Source organism: Leptonychotes weddellii, chromosome 5 (assembly GCF_054177405.1).
Source record: "Leptonychotes weddellii isolate Sample4059 chromosome 5, ASM5417740v2, whole genome shotgun sequence".
Classification (NCBI taxonomy): domain Eukaryota; kingdom Metazoa; phylum Chordata; class Mammalia; order Carnivora; family Phocidae; genus Leptonychotes; species Leptonychotes weddellii.
Window position 1 is genome coordinate 71,567,886 of NC_138373.1, and position 16,228 is coordinate 71,584,113.

The 16,228-nt window shown below is 52.1% G+C and overlaps 1 protein-coding gene across 1 annotated transcript in view; it reads right to left on the reverse strand.

Moving 5' to 3' along the window:
• Positions 1 to 16,228, reverse strand: part of ANO2 (anoctamin 2) — a 319,849-nt gene that overhangs the window by 39,420 nt on the left and 264,201 nt on the right. Inside the window, exon 16 of the mRNA XM_081818921.1 lies at positions 13,112 to 13,307. Within this exon, the coding sequence (XP_081675047.1) occupies positions 13,112 to 13,307 (196 nt within the window). The remainder of the gene's footprint in view (positions 1 to 13,111; positions 13,308 to 16,228) is intronic.

Consider the following 16,228-nt stretch of genomic DNA (forward strand, 5'->3'; position numbering starts at 1 on the left):
AGGAAGGAAGGAAGGAAGGAAGGAAGGAAGGAAGGAAGGAAGGAAGGGAGGGAGGGAGGGAGGAAGGGAGGAGGAAGGGAGGGAGGAAAATTTTTCAGTGGGATTTTGAGCCTTTGCCCAGTGTACCCGAGGCAGCCAATTCAACAGTAACAATCACTCCTTGTCTCTCATTTTAAAATATTTGGGGGATAAGAAAATTAAAATTTGTGTCACCCAAAAATGAGTAATCAGGTCTAAGGAGCTGAAAATTTGGTAAACTTGTCTTGTAAATGTGGCTAGAAGGGGATTAAGGACGAGGTACAAAGAGGCACGTGTCTTTGATTTTCTTTTATAATCTCCTTTGAACTCTCTGTGCTCAGATCTCCCAATCCCTGCAGGAATTTCCTCCAAGTTCTTGGGAAAGAGAATCCAATCCTTTTGGGATGCTTTGCTCCAACTGGAAATGAGTGGCTCCCTTGCTCCATGCTGATAAATCATGGGCCTAGTTATTATTTATTAGTTTTAGTTCTAAAAACAGCCTTTGTCTGCGCTCTTAGGGCCATGAGCCACCATAAATAATGGGCACTTCCAATAAACAATCCAAATCCACTTGATAGGCCACTAAATCAGCTGGATGCCCCACCTCAGAGAAGCTCTGCAGCCCCGTTCTGGGCTTTGCTGAGCCTTCCAGGGAACACCCCCCCAGCCCCCAAGGGACGCAGATAACTGGGGATGGGGGTGGGGGTTATCAAAGCCCGGAAGCTCCAGTTGGACTACTGGATCTCTCTCAGCAGCCAGCACGAGGAGCCTCATCCGTCTACCACAGAGACTACACGACTCAAGAAATAGAACAAGATTTCCCAGAGTCCACTTGGGATGGGGATGATGTCTTCAGGCCAAGCATAATCCGCAGTTCAGGCCACTGGCAGGATGCCCTCGTAAGACACAGACCTCTGGAGTGGGCCTAAACCCAGGAGAAAATGGCCCAGAGCCTCGGGCTTCATAAAACTCCAAACACAGTGCCTTTAGATTGTGATCGCTACAGGGGTGTACAGGAGGGGAGTCAATGTGAAGAGCGTGTGAGTAGGTAGAAGGCAACCCCTCTCCACCCTTATTCACTCCTGAAATCCCGCGTCCCCCAGAAAGTCACCCCGTGTTGATTAGAGGCCTTCTGAGGGTTTCACCAGTAGGTCAGGAGGACCTACTGAAGCAGATTTCCAACAGAGGGCAGACTCTATCCAGGACCAGAAGGGCAACTGGATAGAATTCCTGGGCCGAGCCACTACATAGCCCTCTTTTCTTTTAAGTGTTAAACCTCTGGAGCATTGTGTCATGACAAAATATGAGTACAAATGACCCAGCTGTAAACTGCCTTGGAAAATAATTAGTATGAAAGCCCAAGTTAGTCCCAGGGGGCCAGCTCAGAATTCAAAGTCCCCAGAGCTCCATCTTAATCATATGGAAACAGCATGGCCCGCAAGAGGATGCCAGCTGCAGGATCTGAATTTTCGAGGAGCAGCTCAGCATCACTGGAGCCCCCAAGAGCCCAGCCGGCGCAGATATAGCAAGGGCGACAAAACGAGATGAGGAGATGTCCAAGCGTGTATTTCAACTAGTACCAGCCCTGGCCTGAACCTCTGGGGCTCAGTCAGAAGGCAAAGATGCCTGCTTCTCTCTCAGGGCAGATCAAGCTTTTGCAAACAGCAATGTATTCTGACAGCCCTACCATCTGGCCTTCCCTCTATTTGTGTGTGTGTGTGTGTGTTTGTCGGGGCGGGGATAGGTGTGTCTCAGCCTCTGTGTGTGTTGATGTTGTTGCCTTGTTTGTACCATTGAGAGGAAGGGAATCCATAGGAAAAGCCAGCCAGCTGGGTAATTTAGCAGCCCGCCCATTGCCTAAGGGAGCGGAGAGCCCCAGAACTGGAGATTAAGGATGGGTGTTCCTGAGATACTCCTGCAGCCCAGAGAGTGTCTTCGTGCAAGGGATCCCCCTCTTAGAGTCAGGAAGATGACTCGGGATCCCAGACAAACGGACGGGAGACCTACTGTGCTGTCTAGCAGCCTCGCCCAAGGTGACAGCACCCCAGGGCGCCTCATTTTAAGAAAGAAGGAGACTAAGTAGGCAGGGAGCACCTGGGAAGGGGGAGAGAAAGAGAGAGAGAGAGAGAGAGAGGAGAGATTGATGGACCCCGCTATGGGCCACCGTGTGCCAGGCACCGTCCAGGCACTCAACATGGATTCCGCATCTGACTGTTGCAGCTGTGCTGTGAGGACTGTCTCCCCACGGCACTGAGAGCAGTAGGGAGAGAACAGACAGGTAGGTAGGCGAGCCCAGTTTGCAACCACAGACACTCCTGTGACACCAGTGCATCATTTCACAAGCACACTGGTCTGGAAACCAAGCCCAGTGAGTGGGAAGGGAGTCATGCCACCTTAGCCCATCTCCTCACCTCTTCCCAGGGAAGGCAGCGCAGAGGGAATGGTTTATCTTTTTCATCCTTTTTTTTTTTGTTCAACAAATGTTTCTCAAGGGGCTATTATGTGCCAGGCGCTGGGCACTGGGAATAGAGGGGTGGCCAAACCAATACGCTCCCCGCCCCGTGGACTGAGAGTCTAGAAGAGGGGCGCAGACAAATGTACCATTCTGGAGAGCAATGAGGATAAAAGGCAGGGAGAGAGGGGAAGAAAAGGGGGCAGGAAGACAGTTTAGTCAGAGTGGTCGAGAAAGGCCTCTGGGGAGCTGACCTCTCAGCTGAGGCCCCACGGATCCTGCAGGGGTGGCAGCCTCAGGGAAGGGCTGCGGATGGGAGAGATCTACGGATGTCCAGGGAACGGAAAGGCCCAAGGGACTGGAGCATTCTGAGCAAGGAGAGAGCATTTAGTAGGCAGTAAAGCTGGAGGGGAAGGCAGGGGCGGGTCAGTGGGCCTCCACAGGCCACAGGAAGGACTTCAGATCTCACTGGAAGCACAATGGGAAATCGCCTTGGGGTTCTACAGAGGGAAGGGATAGAGCAAGATTAGATTTTAAAGGGATCACAGAAAATGAGCTGTGGGTGTGTGTGTGTGTGTGTGTGTGTGTGTGTTTAGTGGGGGGGACAGTCGTAGAAGCAGAGAGACCAATGAGGAATGCACAGTGGTCCAGGCAAGAGATGACAAATATTAGGATGGAACCTGTGAACAGTGGTCAGATCTGGGGTATGTCTGAAGGTGGAATGGGCCATACTTAACAGACTGGAAATCTAGGTGTGGAAGAAAAAAAAAAAGAGAGAGAGAGAGAGGTAGGTCCAGGACGACACTCGGGTTTGGGTACGAGCATTTGAGTGGTTGGTGGTTCCAGTTACTGAGACAGAAAATAAATGCGTGAGAGGTAACAGGTTTGGAGGAAAAAATTAAAAGCTCAAAGTTGGACACACGGAGTCCTTGGACCTCCTTGCTTTTGTCCCCCCGGGGTCATGCCTCCAGCGGGAAGGAGCTTTGCACCAACTGCGAACCATCCTTCAAAGCACCCAGCCAACTTCCAGCTTCGAGGAACCAGAGCCTCAAGCAAGTCGCGGCCTCAGGCGGACGGTGCACCGGGTGATATCCCAAGTGCTTCCTGCTTCTGGTCTTCTGTGTCCCGTGACACAAGTCACAAGGCTGTAACAGAAGAACAGACGAAGACCTTGGGCTTTTCGGTCCCAGTGTTCCCAGACAAGTGATTTCCTTTGCCAAGCCTCACTGTCCCAATTCCTAAGATGGGACCTTCCTTAAACATCTCTTGTAAAGACTGAGGAAAACCAAGTATGGGGAGCACCAAGCAGAGAGTAAGGGCTCAGACGTCTGCTTTGACTAGTGTAGCAAAGCACTGTAGCAGGCATTTAATCTGGGTGTTAGTGAAAATCCTTAGTGAGAGAGATGCCAGCAAGTGACCGAAAAATCTCTGACAGAGTCCTCTTAGAAGGTTGGGGTGGGCATCACTTGGGTTAGTGAGGGTGCCTGGAGTCGCTGAGGGTAACCTCTCTCTGAGGGAGATGAAAAGGGGTAGCATCAGACCTACTGTGTTGTGCAAGTTTAAGAGGACAAGCTGTACGCTCCTTAGGTGGATTTCTAGGGCGAGAAGGGAGGGCATCCTGGAGATGGGGGTGGAGGTACATACGAGTCCCTGAAAGCAGGGGACCCTGACAGCTACAGCGCCCCCCTCACTGAGCTTACTCTGGAGGGGAGGATCATCCTCCCTGAGGAGCAATGGGCTGCCTGGGACCTGCAGTACGGAGCGACCCTCTCAGCGAGGGCCCAGCTTCTGTCAGATGGGACAGGGCAGTCGTCCAGCAACAATGGTGTACAGCAGTGAGACCCGAAAGAGTGAAGGGCCGGACATACTGCAGGTGTTTCCCTGTTTAAACAAGGATGTTGGCCTGACCACCTCTACTAGTCAAGATCCCAGCAGGAAACAGAATTCACCTCAGATGGTTCAAAGGACGTGCATCTAATGAAGCTTCTCTTAGAGCGGCGGAGAGGTGAAAAGAAGACATGGTGTCCCTGGAGCCCAAGAAGGACCGTGCGGGAGGACTCATCCCGTAGAAGCCGTGGTTAGGAAAGGACACAGTTCTCCCAGAGATGAGGGAGAAGCAGGGGAGACCTACCCCCAACTCCCTCTCCTGCCCGCTAGGCTTCCTCCTCTCCCACGGCTTCCTGTCGGCTGGACCCAACTGGAAGTCAGAGTCAGGGACCCCCTATGATACCACCTGCTTGGGGCTTGGGGGCACAGGACGTGGTGGAGAAGGGGGGAGAAGGGGTCTGGAGGGAAAACACGGCAAACAGACAATGCCCACCATACTCCTTTCTCTTCTTGTGGCTTAAGTCTTGAGTCAGGGTTCTGAGAAACCCCAAAGGAGAGGAATATATTGGACTTCCTGTTAACAGGAGAGAGGAATGCTTCCGCGATTAACTGGAAACATGAAAGAGACATGTTCATAGTTACAGCTCAAGTTTGGGAAGGAGTTCTTGCCAGTTAATACTTACTATTATAAGTAGCACGTTCGTAATCATGGTTTCCTGTAACTGGAATGAATTGTGCCATGAACTTGGGCTATAACCACGATCAGGTCTCTCTTATTATTAGCAGCAGCCTCCCATAGTCCTCGTCCCTCCCAGACAACATTCACAAGACTTCACGCCACCCCCAGACAATGGCAGGATCCCCTCATGCCACACCCTTCCCCTGGCCGCACTGACAGGCCGGCAGGAGGCTCCTCCCCACCCCACCCCCCCCACCCCCGCCCCGTTGCCTGAGGCCACCCAGAGAGTCAGGAACTGGCAGCAGAGCACGAATACGACCCTGCAGATCTGACTCTCAGGCCAGATTTCAAATTCCCAGCACTATGGTCTCCACCCGCCCCCACCCCCCACACCGGGAAGGCACACGTCCTGGCCCACACGCATCCACACGCGTCCACACGTATCCCTGCTGTGAACATACGATCCCAAGCAGGCTCAGGCTGCAGTGAAGCCGACTCCCTTTGTCCCAGTGCTTGGAGCCAACAAAGTAGCGCTTCCCCCTGACTCTGAAAACACACATTGTCCACATTTGACGGAAAATTAGATCCATCCGTGTATGGCCAAAATGTTCTTCAAAGAATTTTTGATGTCCTGGCAGCCTTTGGTACTGAGCTTCCTCTCCCTTTTTTCTTTCCCTCCCTCTTCTCCTTAGTTGTAATAGATCGGCTTTCCCTGGGGACAGCTTAGAACTGGATACAAAATTTTAAACTGAGGCATTTCAATTCTTCAAAAAAAATTTTTTTTAGTTTAATAAAGCATGCAGGACCCCAAAGTCTGTGAACCTACGCAGGTTGTCCTCATGCGCACGGGCCTAGGAGGCAGGTGACAGTGCACACAGAGCTGGCTCCCTCTGAGTCTCCCTGCCCCTCCCGAGACCCCTACCACCTGACACCCACATGGGTGGGGGCGTTGCCTTGTAAACCGTCTGGAGCCTCTCATGGTGTTTTCCTTTCCTTTTTCAATACCTCCAAACTTTCCTGAGGACAAGGACGGCTACATATTACCAGACAGTAGAGTGTCAGGGTCTCAGCGCTGAGGCCTGACTCACCCCCACCAGCCCCAAGACCTTGGGCCTGTTCTTCATCTCTCTGTGGCTGTCTTCTGACCCTAAAATGGGCATGTTAAGGGCGCCTGGGTGGCTCAGTTGGTTAAGCGACTGCCTTCGGCTCAGGTCATGATCCTGGAGTCCCGGGATCGAGTCCCGCATCGGGCTCCCGGCTCGGCGGGGAGCCTGCTTCTCCCTCTGACCCTATCCCCTCTCATGCTGTTTCTCTCTCTCTCTCTCTATCAAATAAATAAATAAATAAAATCTTTTAAAAAAATAAATAAATAAATAAAATAAAATAAAATGGGCATGTTAAGACTCCCGACGCCCTTGGGGCTGTTTTGAGGATTAAGTATATTGATAAACAGAAAGTGGTTAGAGCAGTGTTTGGCGTGTGCACGTGCATGCATGCGTGTGCGTGCACGCGCACACACACGCACACACACGCGCACACACACACACACCACGAACCATGTGCTCACGCGTCAAGTTTCTAAACCTCCTCAGGCTTCCCAGAAGAGCAATGAAAGCAATGACCAATTCCTGGCCCTACGGTGAAGATTCCGTGGCATAATGTATGTCCAATGCCCACCAGTGCCCCATACACAGAGGTGGATGCTCCATTAACACCAGGTCCTTTACCCAACCCCTCCTTCCGTTCACTTCCTGGCCCCACCTCAGTGGCCCCAGGGCGGCAACGCTGCAGGACATTGGCAATATTTAAACAACTCACAAACACAGCCACTTTCAGGAGAACTGGAGACTCTGACTTGACACACTCACCATTCTCTGAGCACCTACAAGAAGCCCAACCCTGTAACTGGGAGCGTGAAGGGTGAACTGCCCAGCTCCTCACACAACCAGCACTGCGCACACACACAGTTTTGGAAGGGAGAGGCAGAGGCGGCAGAGCTAGAGATGGAGACTGGGCCCAGGAAAAGCAAGCGGCTGGCATCCAGGGTATTCAGTCTAGAAGCCTGCTGTGAGCCCTGCCTCCCCCACCCTGCCTCCAGCTAGAAGAGTTCCCCACAACTAGAGTGCAGATAGGCTTCCCTTCCAGGCCAAGCCAGATCCAGGCCTACCTCCGTCAGCATCTTAAGACCCTGCGGTTTTCAGGAGCACCAGACATTCTGCTCCCTCTGTGTGGGCTCAGAAGCTTGCTGTCTCAAAGGCCTGGTATCTGCCTGTGTCCCAAGGAGGAAGCTGCTACGATCTGCATGTTTGTGTCCCCCCCAAATTCACATGTTGAAAACCTAATCCCCAATGTGATGGTATTAGGAGGTGGTGCCTTTGGGAGGGGCTCAGGCCATGAGGATGGAGCTCATACGAGTGAGATGAGTACCCTCATAAAAGAGGCTCCAGAGAGGCCCCTACTCCCTCTGCCAGGGGAGGACACAGCCAGAAGTCTGTGGCCTGGGCGAGGACCCTTCCCCAACCCTGCAGGCATCTTGACCTCAGACTTCCAGCCTCCAGAGTAGGAGAAACACATTTCCGCAGTTTATCCCACAGAGTGGGATTCTGGGATGGCAGCTGAACAGAGTAGGACCGAAGCATGCCTCGAGCTCGTCTACTTGGTGACCCCTGTCACCTTGCTTCATCCCCTGGCTCCCAGGACATCTGAGCCCTGTCTGATTTGCCTGGGAATCCGATGTCCTGGACAGCTATTGCTTGTTTCCCATCCCAGGAGCCAGACCCTTTCCTAGAACCACCGTCTGAGACCCCTTTAAGAATGAACAGATCACTGGAGACCACCCTGTCCCACCCATTCACTGGGATCCTCAAACTCATCACTGATGCTGCTGAACCAGGCTACGCACCTTATATAGAGGCCCTGGCCACCAAGGCCCCAGGCTTCACTCACTTTTCCCTCCACCAGATCACAGTGTGTCTTGCACCCAAGCCCATGACCATTGTTACATGGCAGCCAGGGAGACAATCACTGCCTTTATCTACCACGGCGGAGCCAACTCTTAGCAAATTCTGGGGTTTTTTTGGTCACAAATACTTGTGGCAAGAATGGACCTCAGATTGGCCTGATGTCTGGGCCTGCTGGGGGATGCTCCCAAGAAATCGGTATTCACCACCCAGCCTTGCAGGAAACACTTGGGAACTTGCTGGGGTTGTTTACACCAGCTGTTTGCACCTGGTGAGCAAGGCGGTCGTCACAGCCTCCTCATCAATCAGGAGATCTGAGGCAAGAAGCCAGACGGGTATTAAAGCCAGCGTGAGAATGGCAAAGGAAGCCCCTAAGCCTGGCAGAATCCTCATTCCATTAGGTGGCATTATTCACAGCTTTGTGTCCCCAGGGAGGCCTGGGGGACTCTGCAGCCACCCCTCTACCTGCAGGGGTGCTGGGCACCCCCACTGTGCATGGCCACCTCCGTCAGTGGGTTCACGCACCCTCTGCCATTAAGGATGCGTCAAGTCTTCGGATGCCTTTGTTGCGTCTTTCAGTCACTGTCCCATCAGGACAACTTCACATTTACCTTCTTCATCTCAAAATCCCTTCAAATCCTCTGGTAAGTAGGAAATAATGAACGCATAAATGCTCACTGTAGCTCCCACTGTGGCTGGCAGGATGCCTAGCCTATGGGCATTCCTTGAAAACAAATTTTCAAATGCACAAATGAAGACAGAGATGGATTTAGCCAATAACTACATCAACAAAGTTGTGCTAAGATCTACTGTGAGGCAGGCCCCATGCAGGGGATACAAAGAAAACGTAAGAGCGAGCAGCTGTCCTCCAGGGCTCTGCGGCCTGTTGGAGTCAGCAGCAGGGACCTTTCCCACTCACGGAATGTCCACGCACTTCTACACATTTTCCCGCGTCCTCACAGGCCGCTTCCAGCCAGCATGCTGGTGAGCGGAAGGGAGGGATGGCGCTCCTGGACTGGAGCGGCTCACAGCCGACATGGCGTCCGCGGGGCCTCCGTCGGTGTGGTCCTCCCATGGCTGTGGGAGCCTGAGCCCCCTGCCCTGCCACCAAGGACATGGAGCGTGAGCGAGGTCAGATAAACAACTTCGTGTTACGCACCTGAGATTTTAAGATTAATTTTTCACCCTGGCAGAGCCTCGTCTGTTCTAAGACTAGTAAACACACAGACAAGTCCAGCGATGAGAGAAGACAGTGAGAGGAGCAGATAACGCACTCCAAGCTTACTCGCACCTGCTGGTTTATGGGCCACCAGTCTCTGGTGTGGTGTCCCCTCTTCCTAGAGCCCTTCCCCCAGGTCTCTGTGTGCTGGTCCCTTCCTGTCACCCCAGGCTCAGCCACAATGTTACCACCTCAACAGGCCTTTCCCGACCACCAGACCAGAGCGCACAACCCCACACCACGGTCCCATGACCATTTTGCTTTCTCGCCCTCTGGGAGATGTTCCCACTCACTGTCTATCTTTCCCTTATTACGGCATAAGCACAGTGAGAGCAGGACCACGTCTTCCCTGTCGACGGCTGTGCTCCCAGAATCGTGCCTGGCACAAAGTGGGCACTCCACATCCAGGGGATGAACGAGTGAACGCGTGATCTGCACCCGAGGAGTTCAGAAGTGGGTGGGAGGAAACTCCCTGAGGGCTGAGTGTCCAGGAAAGGATGGGGGAGGCAGGCCTCTCAAGGTCCTTTAAAAGGAAGGTCACCGAGGGCTATTAGAGCGCTTCCAGCAGCCTAAGCACAGCACAGCGGTGGGAACACACAGGGTGATGTGGGGTGACCGTGAGTGGCGTGGGTCGCCAGGGTGGTGGAGGACACTGGGAAGAAGGCGGCTGAGAGCCTCAAATGTTAGTTTATATTTGATCCAAGACCAAAAGGAAACTCTCTGTGGGGGCCGATGGGAGTGGTGCTCCCCTCCCCCAGCCCAGGGAGAAGGATTGAGAAAGACTGACTGGGTGGGATTTCCAAGCTAGAGGCCCAGAGAAAGGGGCTAAAGACAAGGGCACAGTCCTTAGGCTATGACAACAGCCCACACAGAGGTGACGACCTGTGGACAGGAAGGAGGAAAATGATGAAGGAAGGATCAATAAAATTCATTCCAGAAAAGCTCCCTGGTTTGCCCATTGCCACACATCGGGGGATGGGAGGGAGAAGGAGCCAGGCCCAGAGCTCAAAGTTTCCTTCCACCAGGCTCCCGAATTCAGTGGCCCTTCCATTATACAAAAGCACCTCTCTGAGCCCTCTGGGAACACCCGGTGTAGGGCAGACAAGGGCAGCCATCTGGGGAGGAGGCCCACGTGGGTTCCTGCACGGAGACCCAATACATCACTTCAATCCAGACAGTAAGAAACTCACATCAGCATCGCACAAAAGGTATCTGCATTTCAGAGGGAGAATCTGAGTGTGAACCTTAGTAAAATGAGGATATAATACTTCCCTTGCTGACCACACACAGTTTTTGTGAGGATGAATTGGGATAATGGAATTCTTTTAAGTCTAAAGCTGCTTTATGAGTATCACTATCACAAAGAACAAATTGTAGTTGCTAGAATTTCATCTCCTTTCCAGGGCACAGACTGGTTTCACAGCCAGGAGGAGCCTGAACTTTTTGGGTGAGGGAGGAAGTGCTATTAGAAACAGTGGATGTAGCTTCACAGTGTGGCAAGTGTTTTCCAGCCCGATGCAAAGAGAATTTGCCCAGCCTTGTACACAGGAGGTAAATACTTGTTAATGAGGTTTGGACTGTGGGCCACACCAGCTTCTAGGCCTCGCACTCTCTAGAGTTGTGGAAGACAAGTGACATAAAGTAATGCAGATGAGTGGCAGGGAGATGTTTCTGCACCATCACTGGTTTCCTGCTCCTCTCTTCCTTCCTTTCTTCCTGCCCACACACTCAATAATCTCCTTTGCAATAGGCCTTCCCGCCTCTCTCTTCTCGGGGGCATCCTATGTCCCTGCTGGGACAGTTTTGCAAACATACAGCTCCAATCGCGTCACCCTCTTCAAAACCTCCCCAGTGGTGTGAGGTCAGAGCACTTGCGGGGGATGGGGAACGTTTCCTTCCTCTCCTGACGTCTCCCTGATGTGAAGGGAGAGGGCTTAGTCGTCAAGTCCTGCCTTGTCTCCCCTACCTCACTCATTTCCCTTCCTGGGGACAGAAGCTTATCTCATTGGTTCGTCTGGAAGATGACACTGGCATTCCTCATCTACCCTCTTCCTCTACCCTTCCTCTGGGAAGCCAAGAGCTGCAGGAAGCAGGTGTTCTTCTGGGCCTCCCCACCCCGTGTCCTAACACTTCCCAGGCTTCCCTGTCCTCCACTGCTGGCAAGGGAGTCTGTCTGTCATCTGGTACTGGGAAGCCTATCTGCCTCTCCTGTTAAGCTGCTTCCTCCCATGTAGCCTTTCTTAGCTTTAAAAGTGAAACCTTAGCTTTTGCCTACATCTGCCTTTGCCTTACTTCTCAGCCGGTTCAGAGATCAGGCCAGAAAGATGGGTACTTTTTATTGGATGACCCTTTGAGCTCCAGCAAACACTTTCTCCTTGTCTATGAAAATAAGCAGAGTTCTCAGCCTGGCATCCAAGGTCTTTCACTGAAAAATCAGCTCTCAGTTAATGCTCTGGGTCCAGCTCCCCCCTCCACTGTGCCCTGGACATGCCTCGGACCCAAAAGGAACTGCCACGCTGGGCTCCTCTCGCATCCTGGACACGCTTTGTGTTTTCCTTCTTCCATAGGCGGAGCTCTCGGCTCCTCCCCGGCACCAAAATTCTACCCGTTGTCATCGTCCAAGCCCAGCCCACGTGTAGTCCTCCACATGCCTTTCCTGCCCCTGAGGGATCTGATCTCGCCCTTTCATTCTGTTCCCTCTGCCAGGAACCTCTTGTCCTCCTGCTCGCTGCCTCCTCCCTCTACACCTGCCTGTGTGAATATCACTTATCTGTGAGCAATCCTTGTCTCAGGAGCCTCCCCTGAGCCCCCGGGAGTGTTGGAGGCTCCCCTTAAATGCTTCCATAGAATGCCACATACCACTAAACACACTGAAGCAACATCCTCTGCTGACTTTTCTCAAGAAACTTATGAAGAGACACAGATAACATTTATAAACGTGCACACGCCTAAAGGGAGCAGAGCCTCCACTCTAGATGGCACCTTGCCTGTATCCACATAGAAACCAAAGTCGAGGCCCACTGTGAGTAGAGTCCAGGCCAGGGAAATGCACTGAAAGAATCCCTTTGACTGGAATTAGTGAAACCTTTCTGGAATTTTCTGATCCTCTAGGGAAGGCTCGCTTGAAGATGGGGTTATCCTATCAAGTGTCTAGCTTCTAACTGGTCAGTGAATTAAAGATATCGTATCATTAATTCAACTTTCCTGAGGTTAGTGAGAGGCTGACAGTCCTAGTGCCCAGATTCAACCAGGGAAAGAGGTGCATGCATCCAGGCCACCCAGGGTAAGTACCATGGGGAAAGGGTCTCAGCTCTCAGCCCTCCCCCACCTAATAAGCACAAATGCCAAAAAGTGGCGCTCCAGCAACAGCAGGTTGCCGCTCAAATGACACGGCTGAATACTGAGGCCACTGCATTTTTCTCACTGGCTTGAAGCTTGGGAAGTCTGATATGCCCCTTTGAAGTCTGCTCAGTGCGTGGGGAATGTGTGGATTTTCTGGGGGCTTGGCAATATGGGGATAGATAAGACCCTCCCAGGGCTCAAGTATCAAGAGCTTTCTCGACTCTGTAAACATTCCTGGGAAAGTGAGGAGGGCTGAAACTCCACGATTTGTAACAGGAAGTGTTGAACCTGTCTTGCCTCTAGGTTGGCTAAAAGGAAAAGACCCCGGGGATGCGTCTTAGGGGCCCGTGAGGGAGTTCATCAACTTGGGCTGGAAGACAACTGATGCAGAATGTTCTAGGGAGGATTTCTGCCTGAGGGGAGGCCCTTAGCAGGCCCTGCGAGTACAGAACCACCGTACCGCCTCATTTCTCCAATTAAAACGCACTGTCTAAGGCATTTTGTCCCTGTTCCTTTTCTTCATTTTCGGTCACCACCACCAAAAACCTTGCGCACGTTGAACTGAGCGTGTTCAAGGGGGCCCAGGGAAGGCATGGGACTTGGTGACACAGTACCGATTTTGGTGAGCCACTCGGCCACTGCGCCGTAGATCTCGTCCAGGACGAGGATGACCACGAGGTTGATGATGACTGCTGTTGCTGTCACTGTCACCCGGACATTGGAGCGCGTGGACTTGTTGAGAGACAGGGCCGCAGCGGTCGTGATGCGGTACACAATGACCCCAAAGACAATGGAGAACGTCAGGGCAATCTGTTTGGGAAACAGGGAGAGTCAGAGCTCAGCAGACAAGTACTGAGCAGCTATTACTTGCTCAGCCAACGGTCCTAGTTGCTACATCAGGAACTATGGATCTGGAGTCCACTCGTGCACACCCTCTGAACTTGCGTGCCAATCCTGAGGACAGGTGCACTGTCCATGAGAGAGCGTCTTCCATTTTTATCAGAAGCCAAATGGTCGACAACACACACAAAACCCTAAGAATGAAAATGCAGGACACTGAGGTGTGCACAGCACACGTGACATGATTTCCTTCACTAGGGGACTGAACTCTTATTAAGCCACGGGGAGTAATAACGGAGAAGGTATTGCGTGCTCAGTGAAGGGACTGAGTACAGACGAGCAAGCGGATCAGGTGGAATAATGGGATAAACTGGGCTCTCAGTGAAGGGAAACAGGGAGCCACCGAAGGCGTCTGAGCTGAGAAGTGGTGAGTTAGAGCTTCAGGCGCTGGGTGCGGGAAGGCTGCCCAAAGGAGAATCAAGGGAGAGAAACCAGGAGTGAGATTTGTAGACTCTCGATCCTCAGGGTGAACAAAATATCACTCTAAGATTTCTCTACCAGGCACCTATAATGGAGGACTCGGAATTCTCATTTGGTGCCAAAATTTCTGGCTGTTTCGTTGAAAGGAAAGTTTACCAGTCACTGGACCTCTAAGGGTCCCCCACTTCCTCCTTCTAGAACTTAAGAATAATAAATCACTCTCCCAGACCAGCCCCTCTCGTCCCCCATCACAGCCCAGGCAGGCCTGTTTCCGTGAAGCACGAGGATGTCAGGGGAAGAAAGTGCTCTGAGTAAGCTCTCAGAGAGGGCAGAGGGAGGAGATGGAACTTCTGGGTATATAACCTGCTCAGAGCAAAATTCTAATTTGTTTCAGCCAAGCAAAGTCTTCTTTCTTAGAATTCTTTCCGCAGAGGAAGCTGTTCAGGTAGTATTCCCCCTGGGTCAGGGGATGGGGGGCTGGCACTGGCTGTGGAGAGCTACACACAAACATGGGGAGAAAAGGTTCCCTCTGAAACTACAAACTGTCCTGGACTATGTGTTCCCTCCCTAGAAAGAAGGGGAGGGGAGCAGAGGAGGGGAGGGGGCTCTGGCTCAGGCAATGCTTTGCATGCAGTGGGTAGGACACTGGTGGGCAAATGGGGAATGGGTTGCAGAGGAGTCAGGTATGCATGTTGTCAGACCTTGCAGGGGGGTGCCTGGGGATGCAACCTTAGCTGTTTATCCCTGTGTGCCTTACAGATATTAGGTATTTGCCCTCTGGGCCACTGTGTAAAAAAGAAGGCTTCCCTAAGGCAGGCAGGATGGCGATGTTTTCTGCGTAGAGGGGTGTCAGGGTGGACGAGAGGTTAGATGGGAAGGACACTGTATGGGAGACCCCTCTTCTGATGCAGGGTGGGGGTGGGCACAGCAGATGCCCCAGCCTCCAGTACTAGGGAGGAACGATGACCATGTAAGTTGGAAAACATGGACATGACCTCACCGCTCTCCCACAATGTAGACATTTTCACTTCCCATTCCTCTGGGATTGTCACTGCCAGACAGTAAGGGCCTGGAAAACATGGTGTGAGATTCTTTTCCCCCAAAATCACTTTTGCAGTGAAGGCCGGTGATGGCAGTATTCATGGGGTGGGGTAGGGAGGAGGCCAGGGCATCAAAGAGTGATTGTGTGTGCATTTGGGGGTAAACAACAATGGCAAAAACATCCTTGGCTTTGGGGTCTTGGGGGTGGAGCATGGAGGAATGAGTGGGGAGGAGATCAGCTTCTATTCTTATCCAAGAGGCCCAGCTGCTCAACTGGGGAAGGAAGAAAACTCTTCATTGTTACCCAGAGTGTGGTCTGTGGACCTGCTGTATCAGCCGGGAGCTTGGGGAACATGCAGGGTCTCAAGCACAGCTCCAGAAGCACAGGCTCAGAATCTGCCCTGGAACAAGATTCCCATTCAAGTTCTAGAGGCACTGCTCTTTTAAGAAAGCCCCTTTTCCCACCCTCCCTTCCTCCAAAGCACCCCTCCCCAGGCCTCTGCTACTGTTCTGTGCCATCCTAACTTCTCAACCCCTGATTTCCCATGCCACTATAGAAACCAGGCTCTGACCTGTCCTTCAGTGGCTCCCACAAGCCCCTCAAGGATCACAGTAGTCAAGCTGGAAGAGCCTGGAGAACACCAGCCCCATCAGGTGACCTTGCAGATGAGGAAACAGGCGTGGAAAGTGAAGTGATTTGCTCAAGGTCACAAGGCATGGACTACAACCATAGTCTCTGGGATTCTGGTAGGAGATAAAGGATTTCAGCCTTCAGGGATCATCCACATCCAGTCTCTAATCTCATATATAAGGAAACTGAGGCCTGAGAAGCAGCAATGTGATGGGTCCAAGGTCTGGGCAGTTCCTGGCAAAGCTGGGGTCCTAGCAGTGGTAACATCATCATGACCTAAACCACCTGTGCTCTCTCAATTTTGTTATTCAATGCCCATCTTCACGAGCACTAATCCTTATAACAATAGCATAAAACATGCCTCTTGTGGATGTGATGTACTGACCGTCCAGGATCTGAGCCCTGCTCTGTGGCTCCCACACCTACAATCCCATCCTGACATTAGAACGCAGGTCCTCTAGTACTAAATCCAGCACTGTTTTTACCACTCTAGCTGCAATGTTGATTTTGCTTATTAAATTCAACAAACATACGCTGGGTATATTTCATGTTTGTGATCAGTCTCCCCCCAAATAGGCCAAAAGGGGGCACTGGTCTTGTACAGCATTCTGTGCCTCATGCCATTTCACAGCAGTGCCTCGCTGTGGAACCTGCTTGGTAAAGACTTGCTGGTCCCTAGCTCTAGGAATCTAGCTCCCAAGGACATGGGAACATTATCATACTCCCCATTGCTTTTGGC